Source organism: Lepidothrix coronata, unplaced genomic scaffold (assembly GCF_001604755.1).
Source record: "Lepidothrix coronata isolate B3197 unplaced genomic scaffold, Lepidothrix_coronata-1.0 Scaffold202, whole genome shotgun sequence".
NCBI classification, from domain to species: Eukaryota; Metazoa; Chordata; class Aves; order Passeriformes; family Pipridae; genus Lepidothrix; species Lepidothrix coronata.
In genome coordinates, this window is record NW_016690382.1 from 1,461,565 (window position 1) to 1,477,885 (window position 16,321).

At 36.2% G+C, this 16,321-nt stretch overlaps 1 protein-coding gene across 1 annotated transcript in view; it reads right to left on the bottom strand.

Moving 5' to 3' along the window:
- Nucleotides 1–16,321, bottom strand: part of CACNA2D3 (calcium voltage-gated channel auxiliary subunit alpha2delta 3) — a 198,962-nt gene that overhangs the window by 11,868 nt on the left and 170,773 nt on the right. The window contains exons 22-25 of the mRNA XM_017832359.1: nucleotides 14,407–14,482; nucleotides 11,840–11,892; nucleotides 10,229–10,284; nucleotides 6,523–6,634 (exon numbers count right to left, since the gene is read on the bottom strand). Coding sequence (XP_017687848.1) covers nucleotides 6,523–6,634; nucleotides 10,229–10,284; nucleotides 11,840–11,892; nucleotides 14,407–14,482 — 297 coding nt within the window. The remainder of the gene's footprint in view (nucleotides 1–6,522; nucleotides 6,635–10,228; nucleotides 10,285–11,839; nucleotides 11,893–14,406; nucleotides 14,483–16,321) is intronic.

Here is a 16,321-nt window from a genome sequence, read left to right on the forward strand (position 1 = left end):
ATGCCAAGCAAATCGAGAGAGAGAAACTGAGTACAGATTTACACAGTTTTTGTCAACTAAACAAACAAACTCCATGGTTTTGATTTTTGGGGGAACACCCTCATACATAGAAACTGAGATAAAATGAAAGACTATTCTGAGGATAGGGTGGCATTCTATGTATAAGCAACTAAAATACTCCTGAATTCAACAAGCATAATAACAAAGTTCTGAAACAAAACAAAAAAAGGAATACTGAAAATCTTTGTCTATTTAAAAACAAAAAAGCAAGAAAGCAAAAATACCTCGTCCTTGAAAACTGCCCAAAAGATTGTTAAACTAATGACTGGCAGGCAAAGACCTGCCTGGTAGCTTAGATATGTCATGCTCTATTATTTTATATACCTTTTTTCTTAAATGAAAATAGTAATTTACAGTGTTTCCTGAACTGGTCATTCAAAATATACATTATCAAAGGGTAGAGTTAAATTGCCCGTACAGTGACTTTAAATTGCACCTGCATGACAAACATTATAATCACTGTTGCCTTTGAAGTGAAGAGAAAGTTACTCAGCCTGCAAGTGGAGATGTGTGGGTAACGCACAATATAAAATTTTAAGCTAAGTATAAAGACCTTTAATAAACAATTCTAGCAGTTTAAATTGTATAATTTGATACTTTTTACAAGGAAAGAACAGGGAAAAAAGTATTTTTAGATCTTCTAGAGCTTTGGGGTTTTGGCTAGGATAAGTTTCTACAAATACTGCTGTTGCCTCAAATTTAAAGACTTTTTAACAGTCTTAAGTGTTCTGCAAGTCTGGAAGATCTGATTTTCAAAAAAGAAGTGCAAGACAATTCTATATATTTAGCTTGTGATTCTTGAGACTTCACTGATTAACCACTGAGGTACGCAAAATATCGAGTTTCCCTTGAAGATATTCCTTGACTTTCATGCACATCTAAACAATCTCTCTGAAATTAAGGTCTGTTCAATGCTGTAAAGATCACCCAGGAGCAGTTTGTCTACAGCACACCTGTGACTCGACACGGGCACAGGTCAGAACCATTCATGTGAATGTTGTCACACAGGTACTTGGCACAGCTGCTGAAAAAAGCAAGAATGCAGAAACACGCAGGCTAAACAAAGCCTGGTGAAATACAGAGAACCCTTTCTTCACAGTCATGAAAGATGGATACAGTAAAAGGAACACAGCCCAAAATGTCTTTTAGAAGACCAACTACAATTTACTGCCCTAACAGCTCCAGGACATGGAAAGGGACATTCTGATGCACACAGACAGAGCTCTGAATGTGAAGAAATTGGCCCCTGATGCTTTGGTTTTTTTATGTGGCAAGATGATTTGTTTAGAAGTAAACTAACTACATCTGCAAAGGCAAATGATAATTTATTTCATGGTAAATTGAACTGGGTATTTATTTACACATTTTAAACATGATCAAGTACAGCAGTTTGGCAAGCTTCTACTGAGAGAGCAATGTAGAAATATTTTAGCAAATGGTGGTATGTCTCAAGATTAAGTGGTTTTTAAAAACCATTACCACTTTAATATCTGCAGATTGCACTATTCCTGACACTAATATACTCATGCCCTGAACAATCTGAATCTAATTTGTGTTGTTATTTATCTGTTACTGCCAAATCTGCTCATTTAGTGGACAAGTCTGAAATTTGCCATTATAAATACACATAAAGGGTTGAGTGTCACCCTGACCTACAGTTCCATTCCCGTTTACCTCTTTTATTGACAATAAACAGCATTCAATGTCCAGTCTGTAACAAAGTAAGAGAAGTAATTTGGTTTATTGATGATTTTCCTTGTTAAATAAATGTCTGCTTACTAACACCCCAATGGGCCAAAGACATAATATATGGGACACTGCTTATTCAAATAAGTAGTTCCTATCCATTTTAACAGGCAATTTACCTGTGATAGCCAACAAAGTAAACACATTCATCTTGCATAACTAAAACACACATAAATCTTTCCCAGGGTTAGGATGATTGTAGCCACATACTTCCCTGCTTCCCTTGTGAGAATATGTCTTTCTCATATTTACTTTTCTCCTTATTTTGTGTCCCAAGATTGTGCACAAAGAACCAACTGGAAACAAAGCAGTTTCTTGGGGTTTTCTGTATTGACCTTGTGGACCCCTGAGTGCTGCAATTAAAAGAGAAGGGGGCTTTGCTCCCTGGGTCATTGAAAGTAAGGCCAGATTTTTGATCTTCATCCAAGTCCAATATGTCATCACACATGAACAGGAGAGGTTAAAAGGGCAAATTTTTAAGCATTTGACTGTGCAACTGCTGCATGATCTGTATACCCACAGTTTTTACAGTGAACACACATATGTGGCAATTATGCACTCAACTGGTTCCTTGCACCTTTGAAATTTTAACATATATACTTAGAGTATAAGTAGTCAGATAAGTAAGTTGCTGATCTACAGAAAATCTACAGGCAGCCAGAGTTATAGCTGAAATTAATGGCATTTTCCTAAATGAAGTTTAATGAAAAAATTTGAATTTTCAGACATAAATAAGATTTGCAAATAGACAAAAACTTTTTTGTTTGTTCTACAAATGAGAGGATATAGTAAAAGACCATCTAAATTTTTCCAGTCAAATATCATAACAACCATCATCCCTTCTAATTTATAACAACAACTCTGACTTTCTAAGATGGTTTCCTTAGACAATTTTAGTGCAATTACAATTTGCAATGATGAGGTCACCAGAAGGCAAAAGCTGGTAATGTAACCAGTGAGCATTGCTGAAGAACTTTAGTTGACGCACTTACATTTAAAATTGGCTGTCATGTTGGGGTAATACCTCATAAAACTACAAGCAGCCCTGAGATGCTTGTTTAGCCTAAGACTTCAAACTTCACGTCTAATCCAAACCACATCTCTGAGCAGCACAACACCTTTAAAGCCCATACTAAGTGCATTAGTGTAACTCTGACTCCACAGAGTGTCAGCTGACACTGATAAAAAAAAAGATACTTCTCTTTACAAATTCACTATTTCTAACATTGAAGCTGTGATACGACATTCAATAGTCTACCCTATGAGTTTGCAGGAATAACGGGGTTTAGTTTTTTAATATTTTTTTTGTTATAAAGTGGAATAGCTTACTGGAAAATATGAAAGCATTTCAGATTTTTTAAAAAAAAACCAGTTTTTCTCTCTTGTTGACAGTGCTTAGAAAATGTGGGTTAACTTGTTTTTCGTTGCTGTTTAAATAACAGATTAATTTAATAATCATTGGGATATTGAATAACAACAAATTATGGGGTGGGGCAGCCAAACCCTGACCCTAATGACATTCTTATGTTAATTCTTATTTTCTTTCAGGCTCCTGCTTTCTTAATAAAACCTATATTTTTGAAAATCATTTTTAAACATTGCAATTTATCCCGAAGTAGCATTTATTTTTTGCTAGTAAGAGATAAGTTTCCATACAGAGAGTGCATTTTATATGTCTGTATATAATTAGTGCCTGACTCAGTGTACAGGTGCCCTTCCACTGACTAAGTTTCCCAGAGGTGACTGAAAAGGTGAGACACCTATTAACAAAGTAATTAGCATGTAGCCCTTTCTACTGTATCATTTCTTTGAGGACCCTTTGATTTAAATCCAAGCACTCATGATTAAATTTATGATTGGAAGCGTTTATAAGAGAGTTTTCATTACTATAGTTGGTAACTGTTTACTTTGGCAACTGAGGTGCAGAGTATTCCTATAAGATCAGTAACAGCTCACCCAGGACTGAATAAAACTGAGTCTTGGACTCTCACTACGTGACCTTGTTAGCAAAACCACAGTATTTGTGCACCAAAATGCCTTATCTAAGTAACAGGATATGGTTTCAAGTAATATCAGTCATCATTTTTACTTCTGCTAAAAGACTGTTTTTAGTCTCCTTTTTCAGACAAGGGTTCTGTGCTAGTGCCTGACGTCGTAGGAACAAAAGCCAGTGACTTGAGTAACTTCTGACACAACTTCCTTGAAGCAGAGCACTTGCACAGCTTTTGTTTGCAAACCTGTTCACAATACACTGACTTTCCTAGTGCCTTTCAAATAGGTTTTCAGTATCCCAAGGGGTGTATAATTAGCTAAATATTTACAAGTATCTTTTTTTTCTATTTGTAATAAATATTTGCAATTATATATCACAGATTAATCAATAATGTGATTCAAGGAGGACACAGAAAATAATCCCACTGACTCAAAGGGATCTGAATCAGAGCCTGGTATGCAACAGATGCTGCACAGATTAACCACTGGACATGGTGTCAGTGCCAGACTTGTTGTATATACGACTGAACCTAAATTCTGACTGATTGAGCCCATCATTCTTAAATTACAAATATTAAGCAATACACTTGCTTGTAAAAATATTTATTGGTACTAAAGCCATGAAACAGAAAACTGGGTCAGAAGATGTAGGTCTACAAAGGACTTTGGGTCAAATTCCTGAGCTGTTCTGCGGGAAAATGTCCTGGGTTATAACAAAAATATTTGGAATCCAATGTAGTCTGCAATCTTAGATGCAATTTGTAGATTGTTAATGACAGTGGGTAAATGGTATAACGAACAATTTTCCCATGAGAATCTAATAGTTCTTCTGGATTATTTCTTTAGGTTTTGCCATTGCTTGTGGAGAGAAGTAATGGGTGCCTTGAGATCAGTTTGTAACTTACAGGGTTTTCTTTTATTTTTTTTTCCACTGTGGAACACAAAATGTTTTTCTATGAAAAAGATCTTAGTGCATTATTTTTGAAATACTATAATTTTCACTAAACTCAGTTTCCAACTTGGTGCTTTCCAAGTATTGCAGAATTGTATTATTTTTGAAACTTGTTCTTTGACCTGAAGTTACCTAAGAACACAGACTAGAATCTGCACTCCTTTGAGAAAACCTAGTCCTGTTAAATTAATCTTCTTTCCATGGAATCATGTCTGCTTGCAATATTTAAACAGAATCATAGAATGGTTTGGATTTGACGGGACCTTAAAGACCATCCAATTCCAACCCCCCTGCCATGGGCAGGGACACCTTCCACTAGACCAGATTGCTCAAAACCTCATCCAACCTGGCCTTGAACACCTCAAGGGATGCATGATAATTTGTTGCACAACTTCTCAGTAATCTTGTGTTAAATTATCACAAATTAAGGGAGCTTAAATTTTACAATGCTGGCACAAAGCACTCATAGCAGTGTAACCTGCATTGTATTTGATATGTCAAGTGGAAAAAACATGGCTTGATTTTGTTGAGTTTGTACTTTTCAGTCAGTGGGACCTATTGTTATGCTTAAAGGGCTCCCGAGCATCAATTTACAAAGCACTCTCATACTTCTATCCCACAAAGCCATATAAAACCAATTATTCATACTAGACATTAACAATGTTCTTATACTTAAAAGTTGGTCAGTAGCAAATCAAAAGTCAATATTAGCACTCAAAATTTATCTCCACTGTACTTACTCCCATTTCCTGTTTTAAAATATTGGAAATATCAAGGAGAAAAAATAGGACTAAGTCCAGAAGCACACCTATTGACTTCAAAGTGACAAAGTTTTCACCTGTATTTGCTAATTGCATATTGATTTAGCCTGGAGAGAGTTATAACAATTTTTGTTCAACTTATAAATTCTTCCTGACATTCATATTGATAGACACATTATTGCTGTAAATACTCATCTCCTTTATGATGACAACTTACTCAGCGTAAAGGAAATCCAATTAAGTGACTTCTCAAGGTACAAAAATTTGCATAAACAATACCTATGCAATACTTCCATTACAATGTACCAGAACTACAGTCAAAATGTCACTGCACATAGCCACCAAATGCAGAGAAAAGACATTTCAATTGTGAAGAAGGAAAGCTACACTGAAGTCTTTCTCTTCTTTTAACCCTATGAGGGACGATTTTACAGTAGCACTGGCAGAACTGACAAGATTGCAGCACTGACATGTGAGATTTGTTACTATTAACTCAGCTTCCCAGCACTGAACACTTGGAGAATGGATTTAATCCTCTCCCACTCTTTCAGCCCAATAATTCTAAGAAGGAAACTCTGTTTGGCATTCCAGTAAAACAAACAGGTCTCACTGCACCACAAGGGAACTCCTAACGTATCCAGCAGGGTTTCACTCCTGCTGAGGAGCCTGAACAGCACTTACCTTTTTGCATCTAAATCTTACAGACAATGTCCTTAGAATGCTGCCTGCAAATAGGAAAAGTCTTAAAGCATTCACTATTTGAAATTAACATAAGCCTGTACTGGTTTTACTTTTTTTTTTTTGGCAGAAAATAATAGGCAGCACTTCAATTTAAGAGCATCAAATTTTTAAATGACCCCTGTAATAAGAGAAATGACACCCTGACAGAGGTCATTACATAACGCAAAACATAACAGACTTGTACATTCTTCAGCACAGCCTTGAATAATTCAGTTTTATTGCTTTGTCACAAACAGTTGCATAAAAAAAAAATATATTGAAAGGGCTTACTTGAAACAGTCATCGCAAGCAATATTCCCCGTGGTCTCCTTTATAGTGCGTTCGGAAACAAAAGCTGGATATTCAGTGTCACAGGGCTCTAGGGTTTGTTTCAACCTCTGCGCTATAGGCACAGGAAAAAATATCTCGATGTTAACATGGGAAGAACAGCACACAAACTTGGGAACAACGTGAGATGCTGTACTGCGGAGCTCACAGAGAACGGAAATGTTACTCAGCTTCTGCCACCCTGTGAGATTTCCTAGGCAGTGCATAACACTGTTTTTTCAATTAAATTAAAAAAAAAAAAAAAAAGCAGTTTATCCATGGAATGTAATTTTGCAAGACATTACTATTAAAGTAGTTATTAATGCTTTAGCCATTGCCAACCCACTTTACATATGCACAATCTTTCCGTGCAGATTCAAGCTGGATTTACTGTCGTTTTTGTCTCAGTGGTGCTGTGCATCACTAACTTTTATTCATAGGAGTTTACATTCATTTGATGAAAATTTTGGTATTATTTTACTGAAGTCAAAACAAATTGGTTTTGGATTACAGCTTGGGAATCTTTGCAGCTACAATAACTCGGTGGGTGGGGGAGGTAGAAGAGTTACTTTACCCAATTCCAATGTTATCTGTTTCCCAAAATACTAATAATGAAGACCCTTTAGTCTGAAGTCCTTGCAGGACAAAGAAAGAGTCACTAATTACATCTTAAAGATTGGGAAACTGAGGTACCAGAAAGCAATGAGACTGGTTCAAGGTCAAACTACAGGACAGCAGCAAAGCTGGGAACTGAAGGCAGCTCTTCTGACTCTCACGCTGAAGTATTTGTCAGACAATGCCTCTCCCTCATTCCCTTTCTTTTTCCTCCCCACACCTTCATTGTTCCTTAACACAGAGATATACTTGCACATCAGCACAAGTGTTAAACCTATCTTAAACTAATTGCTAAGTGAGAAAACAAGATGAGGTATGACAAAAATAGATTACACTAAACAGGCTCTTGGGCTGGACAGATCTTCCACTGGAGATAATCTGTTTCAGAGCGAGTGGTGCATCCACTGTGCAGTGCAAGGGAACCACCACAACTGCATTTGCAATCACACAGCAGGACGTGCATTTCTGAACTGTTCACAGTTTTTGTATAGAATAAAAAAAGGAGTACCTCAGAGGAGGTACTAAAGTTGGTCAGAAAAGTTTCGTTATTTCTGAAGTTTTCACTATGACTGTGACATATTTAAGTATGTCACGTATTAGGTATTTTTTTAAAAATTGTCTGACTAGCTCTACTGTACCTTCTCCCTTTCTCTTCTGTTTCCCTTATCTGTTGTAATGAATGAATGGAATTTATCACCTGTGGTTTGGGTCTACCCTCATTTTTATCAACATGTGGTTTGTGTAACAAAAAGACTGCCGAAGATTTGTGGGTATCAGATTTCCAGCACCTCTCTGGAGTCCAGAAGATGATGGGATTGTTCAAGGTTTAGGGTTTCTTCTCTCTCATTTACAAATGTGATTGAGATTACAAGATCTTGTGCAGAAGTACTTTTCAGAGTAGGGTTTGTTAAATGGGCAGGTGTGTGTGTATCCTCTAGGATTTTCCTAATATGTGATACACCGTTAATGTCACAAACTGAATGGGAAGCAATTACCATATTAGAGGAACTGATCTTTTTCCTGAGCTTCGTTAAGTAAAAAAAAAAATAAATAAAAAAAGGTGCAAATTTTTAAAATTTAATTTCATTAAGTGCAGTCATAAATATTAAAACTCTTAGTGGTAACATAACATCTACAGAAGAATTTGTTACTCTTCTGTATATATATATATAATCTATAATTCCTAAGCATGTGCTTTTTTCTTCTGCTTTCTTGTGAAATATCTCTTGCTTTTGCTTTACTAAAACATGCTGGTTTCCAAAGAGCTATCTGTTGCTATCTAACCAAACAGGAGCTGGGCAATACTATATGGGCATACCATAAAAGTTATGACATCCCAATGATGAGAGGATATTTTCAATACTCTTACTCATCGAAGAAATGGAGCAAGTGACTTGTGTAATTAAAACTTCACTGTCAACTAAAACTTGAAATTCCTCAATCATGCTTGTCCATCAAAGTGCTGTAATGACAGTTTTGTTTTTAAGAAAAGCAAGTTTGCAAGTTATCAATGCCTCATCTGTAGTTAGTGCACTCTTTAAATACAAATCAGACATTCATTCTCATGAGATGAAAAGGGATTGCTTTTGAAAGATATTTTCCCTAACATACAATGCAAGTGCCATTGAATGTTTCATGTCAGGATATACTGAGGCATATTTGTACAGTACATGGGAAAAAAAAATCCAAAAAAGTTGTTTCCTACAGTGGATGCTTTGTGCTGTTCTGCAAACATCAAGGACTAGGTCTGGTGAACCTGCCATTCCTCTTCAGATGCAGAACAGCAACTGGTTTGCATTTTCTGGGTCTAGCACAGCAAGCCCGACTGTCCCTCACAGCCATCAGGGTCAGAGACTTTTTTCTTCATCATTAGGGAAATCACTGGAAAGTTAGTCTTGGTTTTTAGGAGATCTGTGTAGGCACTGCTGGTCAGGAAGCAGTCCCCAAAGCAAACAGTGCCTGGCAGGTTCCCATGAAGCTCTACCCGTGTGTGGGCACCCAATCTGCATCAGACTCATTGCTGGTGTCTCAGAAGCATCAGCTCCAGCACTGCAGAGCACTGTGCAGTTCACATCAGTGTGGGAAAGGCTGGAATAAGTTCATGCACCTAAATTTTCGGAAGGCTCTTACCAAACCCTCACCTCCAGCAGACACCCTTCTCAGCCTCCCCGTTCCTTACCCAGCATTTACCACACGTTAGGCAGCAGCCTGACGTGCTCTGCCAATAATTTCTGGTTGCTCCAGGAGACAAATTTTATACTAGGAGCATCTTATTATTCCAGAGAATACTGGATTATTCCAGGGCATCTGTATGTTCAATTTTCCTGATATCTAAACTTCAGACAGGATATGATTTCTCCTGGATACCAGGCAATGCAAATATCAACTGAAGCCTAAAGCAGCAATTTTATCCTCTGCTTTGCAAAGGAATGTGCAAATATGAGGCTGAAAAATTCAGTTTAAATCATTATACCAGCACAATTTGCCTAAGAAATCATCAATTGAAGAGCAGTGCTCCCATAAATTAGCCCTTTACTTCTGAGCAACTTCTGAAAATGCCGTAAAAAGTCTGCTAAAATCTAACAGACTACTTATACTGAAAACTTCCCATTTTTATGGGAACTATTAAAATTCCATCATTTCAAATGAAGTTTCTACATTTTAAAAATTATTTTGAGTAAACTGAATTTTAATTCACTTAAATGTATATTTCAAATGGTGTCATAAAACAAAATCACAAAGATTGTTTTGGAATGAAGGGAAGTGTTTTTAAAAAATGTATTTAATCATTATTTACTATTTTAACTTTTTCATTACAGCAGTGCACTGTATTCATAGAGCACACACAAGCACTTTGTGTTTATTCATAGAAGAGCTTAATTCCTTTGTGTTTTAGGAAACATTCACAAAACGGAGAATGCTGACATGGGAGACAAACTATTATTATCAGATATTTATTATTTAATCTAAAACAGTTTATGCACATCCAAATTTCAAAAATCCAATTTAACCTAGACATTTCTGACATTACGTCTGGAAAAAAAATTACACTTACCTTTTGCTGTTAGATCGGAGTGCCACCAACTGCATAGATTGAATTCCACAAGGAACCTAGAGAAATTATTGGAGTTTTCATTATCCCACAGCATGTTTTCAAAACACTAAACTGGCAGTAGCTTGATAACGTTAATTCTATTTTAAATAAAAGCTAAAACAGAACTGGAATTCATGTTACTATAACTCTGGGATTAGCAACTACTGCTATTCTCATATTTTCACTGGGTTGCATTTTACCTCAGAAATTATTCTGAAAATAATCCTATCAATAAATCATATATTTAGCTATTATTAATTTAAATATTGGTCTTATTTGAAGTGCCAAGTCAAATTCTCAATGTATGGCAGCATATACTCTTTTTACTGTTGAACATTATGTCTTTATTATGCAGGTATTTTGACTCTAGTAAAATGCCACAGGACTAGAACTGTCCAGGCTACAATACAGGCATACATATAAAAATACTTTCTTTCATTAATTTTCCAAATAATAAGCTATTTTATTTCTAAGAGCAGACAAGACTGATTAACCACTATCTAATCAATTCTAACTAAATTGTAAATAATGCATTTTCCCACTTAAATACACTATGATTTACTTGGAAGAATGGATTGAGAAGTGCCAGTCTATCACTTATTTTAAGTGTAAAGAATGTGAAACCATCCAGTTCATCATATGCCCATGAATCTACAAGACTTAAAGCATAGAAAGTTTCTTGGAATTTTTGAAGCTGTTACATGAAGCACCAGTCTCATTTTAACACAATTCTTTCCCTTCTATTTGCTTTGAAAGCTGCATTTAAGATCAATCTCTGCCCTCTAGCAGTAGCCACTCAGTTAAATCTCTTTAACTCTTATTCTGAACTTTGATGAAAGCTTATACAATTTACAATTAAACAAAATGACTATAAGGAAAAAAACAGTTCTATTTCAACGAAGATAAAATTCACTGAGATCTGCAGCTCTGCTTTCTGATAAGAACAATAATAAATCATGTTGGTTAATAACATGACACATTTTAAGGCTTCCTCTTCTCCACGTAATATTGCTCTGTTATTTTTTAGGCACCCTCTCTTAAAGGTAACGATCATTATGAATTAACTGGGAATGTTACAAGAATCAACAGAGATAAAACACTTCAGCAACATCCAGAGCACACCTTATCTGGCAGGTACCATAAAAGGTCCATCTCATAGAATTTTATGAAGTGACAAACAATACAGTGAGTCAGTGCAACCAAGTTTCTCTACTGACAACAGCCCACCCAAGCAGCATCACAAACAGCCAGTCATTTATCTAAAATTTAACATTAACCACAAAAATAAATTTGGGCTGTATATTGTGATCTGCTAAACAAAGATATACAGATACAAGTGAAGACCGCGTAATAAAAGTGATGCTGTGCATTTATATAGCCAAAATTGTCTCAGATTTTAAGAATTCAAAATTGGAAAAAAAACCCTGACAAATATTACTATATTTCAAGCTGTATAATAAAAGCAGCATAATGCATGTAAAATGCAAAAGGTACAAGTGATAATTAAATATTCAAAAGTTGCAAATATACAGTAATTCATACAAATATTAAGTTCTGATAAAATCTACTTACAAGACAAGTTCAGTCATAATCCATTTTACTGCAGCAAAGAAGGCATTATAAGGCTGAAGAGAAGCAACTCATTTAATAAAAAGGCAAAACATGCAGCATTTATATCTTAACTGAATTCTTCATATGAAAACAATATTATGGATATTCAAATGCATGGGGAACATGAGAAACAACCCTTTTTCTTATGAAGAAGAAACATTATTATATTAATTATTAAAATGTATAGTAATGAAATTTCCTTTTTCTCACAGTTGATCTTATACACAGATTATCAGAGGGGGAAAGGAAGGTTTTGCAAATGATTCTTAAATCTTTAACCTCTAGGGGTTCCTATTTCCCTGGCTATTGCTGAAGGAACAGCTCGGGTAGATGATATGAGCTTTTCTTGGGCTGCAATTCAGAGGCTTTCCTCTCTGTAGTGTAAATCTCTGTTCAATACCTCGGCCTAATTAGGCTGGGAATAGTTTCTGAAGTTTGACTTTACCTAAATGATTATCTGTGTCATATGGAAGGTCCAACTGTAAACACTTTAAGTACGTTTTTGCCTCCTTCCTCTGTTTTTCTGGATCATGAAAAATACAGCAAATCCCCTGAGAATCCTGTGTTTACAGTACTTCTAATACATTTTGAAGGTTTCATTTTTGAAAAGAATATTAATGAGATTAATCTTTTGTGAAAGAAACTCAGGCAGAAAAGTCAGTTTCCAGAAATTTGGAAAGGAATCTCTCCTTGTCTCCCTCATTTGTGTTAGGGTGTCCTAGTTGCATAAAGTTCTGCAGACTCTTTTAGATATCAACAGAGTATATTGGCACATACAAGAAGTCATATTAACAGAACTACTCAGATGTCTAAAGTAATTCTCAACTGTCCTGAGCCAGCACTCACTGAGGCAGTGCTGTTTTGGTGAGCAGCAACAGCCATTTAAAATTTTCGGGGGCCACAGAGAGTGTTTCTCTGCATGGCTGAGAACTCACAGAGCAACAAACTCGTGTCAGTCAGTGCCATAAAAGGCCCAGTAGAATTTCTAACAGCTGAGAAAGGAAAGATTTTCAGCTGTTAAGCACTGTCTTATAGGAAAAGATAAAGAACTACAAGACTTTCCTAGAGACGAAAAGAAAACACAGTTTTAGCCCTATGGGATATCTTATTTATTTTTATTTCAAATAAGAAAACCTAAAATTTCATGCCCAAGTAATTAACTTTGCTGTATACTTTGGCTTTCATAATGCCAAATGATTTAGTATAAAACAGTATATTCATTATTAATTAGGAACAATATATGTTTAGTTAGAGCCCACTTTTAAGAGATAAACACTTCAGTTCTACATGCTGAGTGCTCAAGCAAACTGAGCTGAAGCCCCAAGCCTTAGGATGGTAGTATTTTGCTAAGAATTGTAATATGTTTTAAGATATTTCATGCAAATATGCTTCACAGCATCATGTTCTATTTCACTAATAATTTAGGTCTCATGGCACAGCGTAGTATTTATTATGTCAATATGGTCTTTTCTCAGATTCAGACTTTGGTGGATAAAAAACTGATAAAGTCCAAATCTGCAGATATTTGGAAAAAAGAAACACATAAATTTGTAAATGAAAACATCCCCAAAAGCACACAGTTATTAAACCATAGCAAAAATATATATATATATATATTTGGAGGTTTCCAGAATTTGATATTTATTCAACAGTTTAACTATATGTAGACTTGTTTTTTTCTAGCTAGATCCCTGTGCATTTAAAAATACTATCAGATAGCTCTTCCAGACTAGTAAAATATACCAGTGTTTTGCTTCTGCTCTCTTTAATTGAGAATTTTTTCATGCTATTACTGTCATCTATTTGTGAAAATAATTTTTAATATGCAAAACCTACACTCTAACACCACCTGATCAGTTCTGATAGATTATTACAGCAATCAGTGAGACAGATGCATGATTATAAAATACCCTTGGGGTTATTAACTAGATATAGGATGTAGCAACAAGGAAGTGTTGCCCTTGCAAGATCCAGCTTGATTCTAATGAGGCCTTGCAGAGGGTCAGGGTTTGTATCCAGATTGCAAGAGAAGGGTTTAAATGCATTGAAATTCTACTTTAATAACATCTTTAAATACTCAGGAAGAAAAAAGTGCTAAAATCGCTGACCTGCACAACTTGCCAGTGAACCAATGCTTTCATATAAAAAAAAACCCACCTCAATTTTTAATTTCAATTACTTGTTTACATACAGGAAAGGCACATGTGATTCCAGTCTCCCAGACAAAGCACAATCTACTGCCAAATTTACAAATTCCTAAGGCAGATTCATATGGTGCAAAGAATCTCCTGACAGAACCTCAGAAATGATGGCCCAGCATTAAAATGATTGTGTGAGTATTTGAACTCGAAAATGCTTAACAGCTTGCATTTGTTTATAATGAACCATCCCTTGAATGCACTGGGACAAACCCAAGAGCTGTAAACATTCCAAATCAAAATAATGGGCTTATAATGGCCATGAGATATTTGCAACAATTTTCTTTGATGGCTGCATGGAAAGGTGCTCAGAAAATGTGCTATACTTACGTCCAGCAAGCTATGGGCACTGTCGCTACTCTCTTTGTTTGTTCTACACATGGCCTGGTAGTCATAAAGTGTAATTCTACAGAGAAGAACAGAAAACTGCTTGACTAAAAGAAGAAAACTCAGTGGGATAAAAATGATGAAATGGAACAGCCTGCTCAAGAAGTGGACAGGAAAATAAAAATTGTAACAGTAGTAGGGGAAAGAGGGAATGGGGTCATTAAAATACAGGTTACACAAAGGAGCATAAAGATTAGAAATTCTGTGAAAACTTTGTAAGGGTTTTATCAGACTACAGAACAAAGCAAAAGCATAACTGGAAGAAACCGGGGAAGAGACACATACAGTGTAACACACAATGGTATAAACAATGTGAGGGGGAGGAGGATAATAGACATTGAACACAATGCTTAAACAATTGGTTCTGGACTAAGATCAGCACATTTAGCCCCAGAGAGTGAAAGAGCCTATGCATTTGAGGGGCTGCTCACAATAGACCACTTGGAACTAGAGTTTTATTTTTACTAGAGTGAAAGCAAAAAGACATTTCTACAGTTCCAGCATCTCAGTGCACAGCTAATTTGTAACATGGCCTTGATTCTGAAGGAGGGACAGGTAGAATTTCAGTGCATTCATGGGACAGATAATTGAGGCAGGATGGGTTTACCTTTGCTTCTTTTCATAAGGGCAAAATATTCCATGTCAAGTACCTGCTGTAATCAACATATGCTAGAAGCCTCCTCAGATGCATAGTAAACACAGGGAAATTTACTTATGCTTGCAATTTGACTCATCATTGAAACACTTCAGAGATCTAAATGTAAAATCCAGAACTCAGAGCTAGTATATGGAATTATTGTGATTATTTCTCTAAATCTGTCTGTCCATAGAACAATCAATTAACTATATCCATCCACATAAAAAAGCACTTAGCATCTATAGCAGATGTAAAGAATCTTTAGCTAGTAATTTGCAACAAATGTAAATATATAACATATCCATTTGACTTTTGCATCATCAGAGGGACAAAGGACCACAACTGGACAGAGATGGTTAATAGATGTATGAGATGGGACTTCAATGTTTTGCAATGTGTGCCTTGCTTCTAAGTGAAGAGGAAAGGAGAGCACACAAATTCACCTATGGAAAGGATGTCCCAGAAGCTGCCAAAACCAGGTCATGAAATGCATTCAGCATCATCATGAGGCATTCTGCACTGCATGCCATGAAACATTGCAACCTGTACCAATAAAATGCTGTATTCCATTGTGGTAGAAACTGTTGCTTGTTGGTTTGTTTGGGTTTTTTTCTGATCTGATTTTGTGACAGCAACCATCACTTAAAGCTTCTTTAGTTTCTCTATATTTTCTTTTTGGCTTACAAGCAAAATATCTAATACAGTGGGTCTTGCAGCTTCAACTAAACATTTAGTACGTGGTCATACTGCTTACATTATTCACCTTCTCTTATACTGAGAATAGAAATGCCTAGGAAGCCATTGTTTTGTGGACTGGCAGAGAGAGGCACATGGTAGACAAACGCATAACTAGAGACCTAAACATGGGTGTAAGTTGAACACTGACCATCTTTGGCAGAATCACGCCCACAGCCAGATCCGCGCACACAGATCTGCCAAGACAAACAGAGCAGTACACGGTGTAAGCTGTGCTGCCTGTGTGGCAATGCAGTAATACACCACTGGCCCGAGCTGGTTTTTTGCTTTCCTTAATTTTTTCCCCCTTTAACCATGGTCAGAATCCAGCCCCTGTAAAGTAATCTCTACAGCTCAGCCTTTCCAGCCTTGGTTGGCTTGACTATTTTGCTCCTCTAGATCCAAGGACTGTGTTGCATGTCCACTTGGACCAACCTAGTGATGGTGGCAAGTGATAAGTGCACAGCAAAGACAGTTCTACAGATG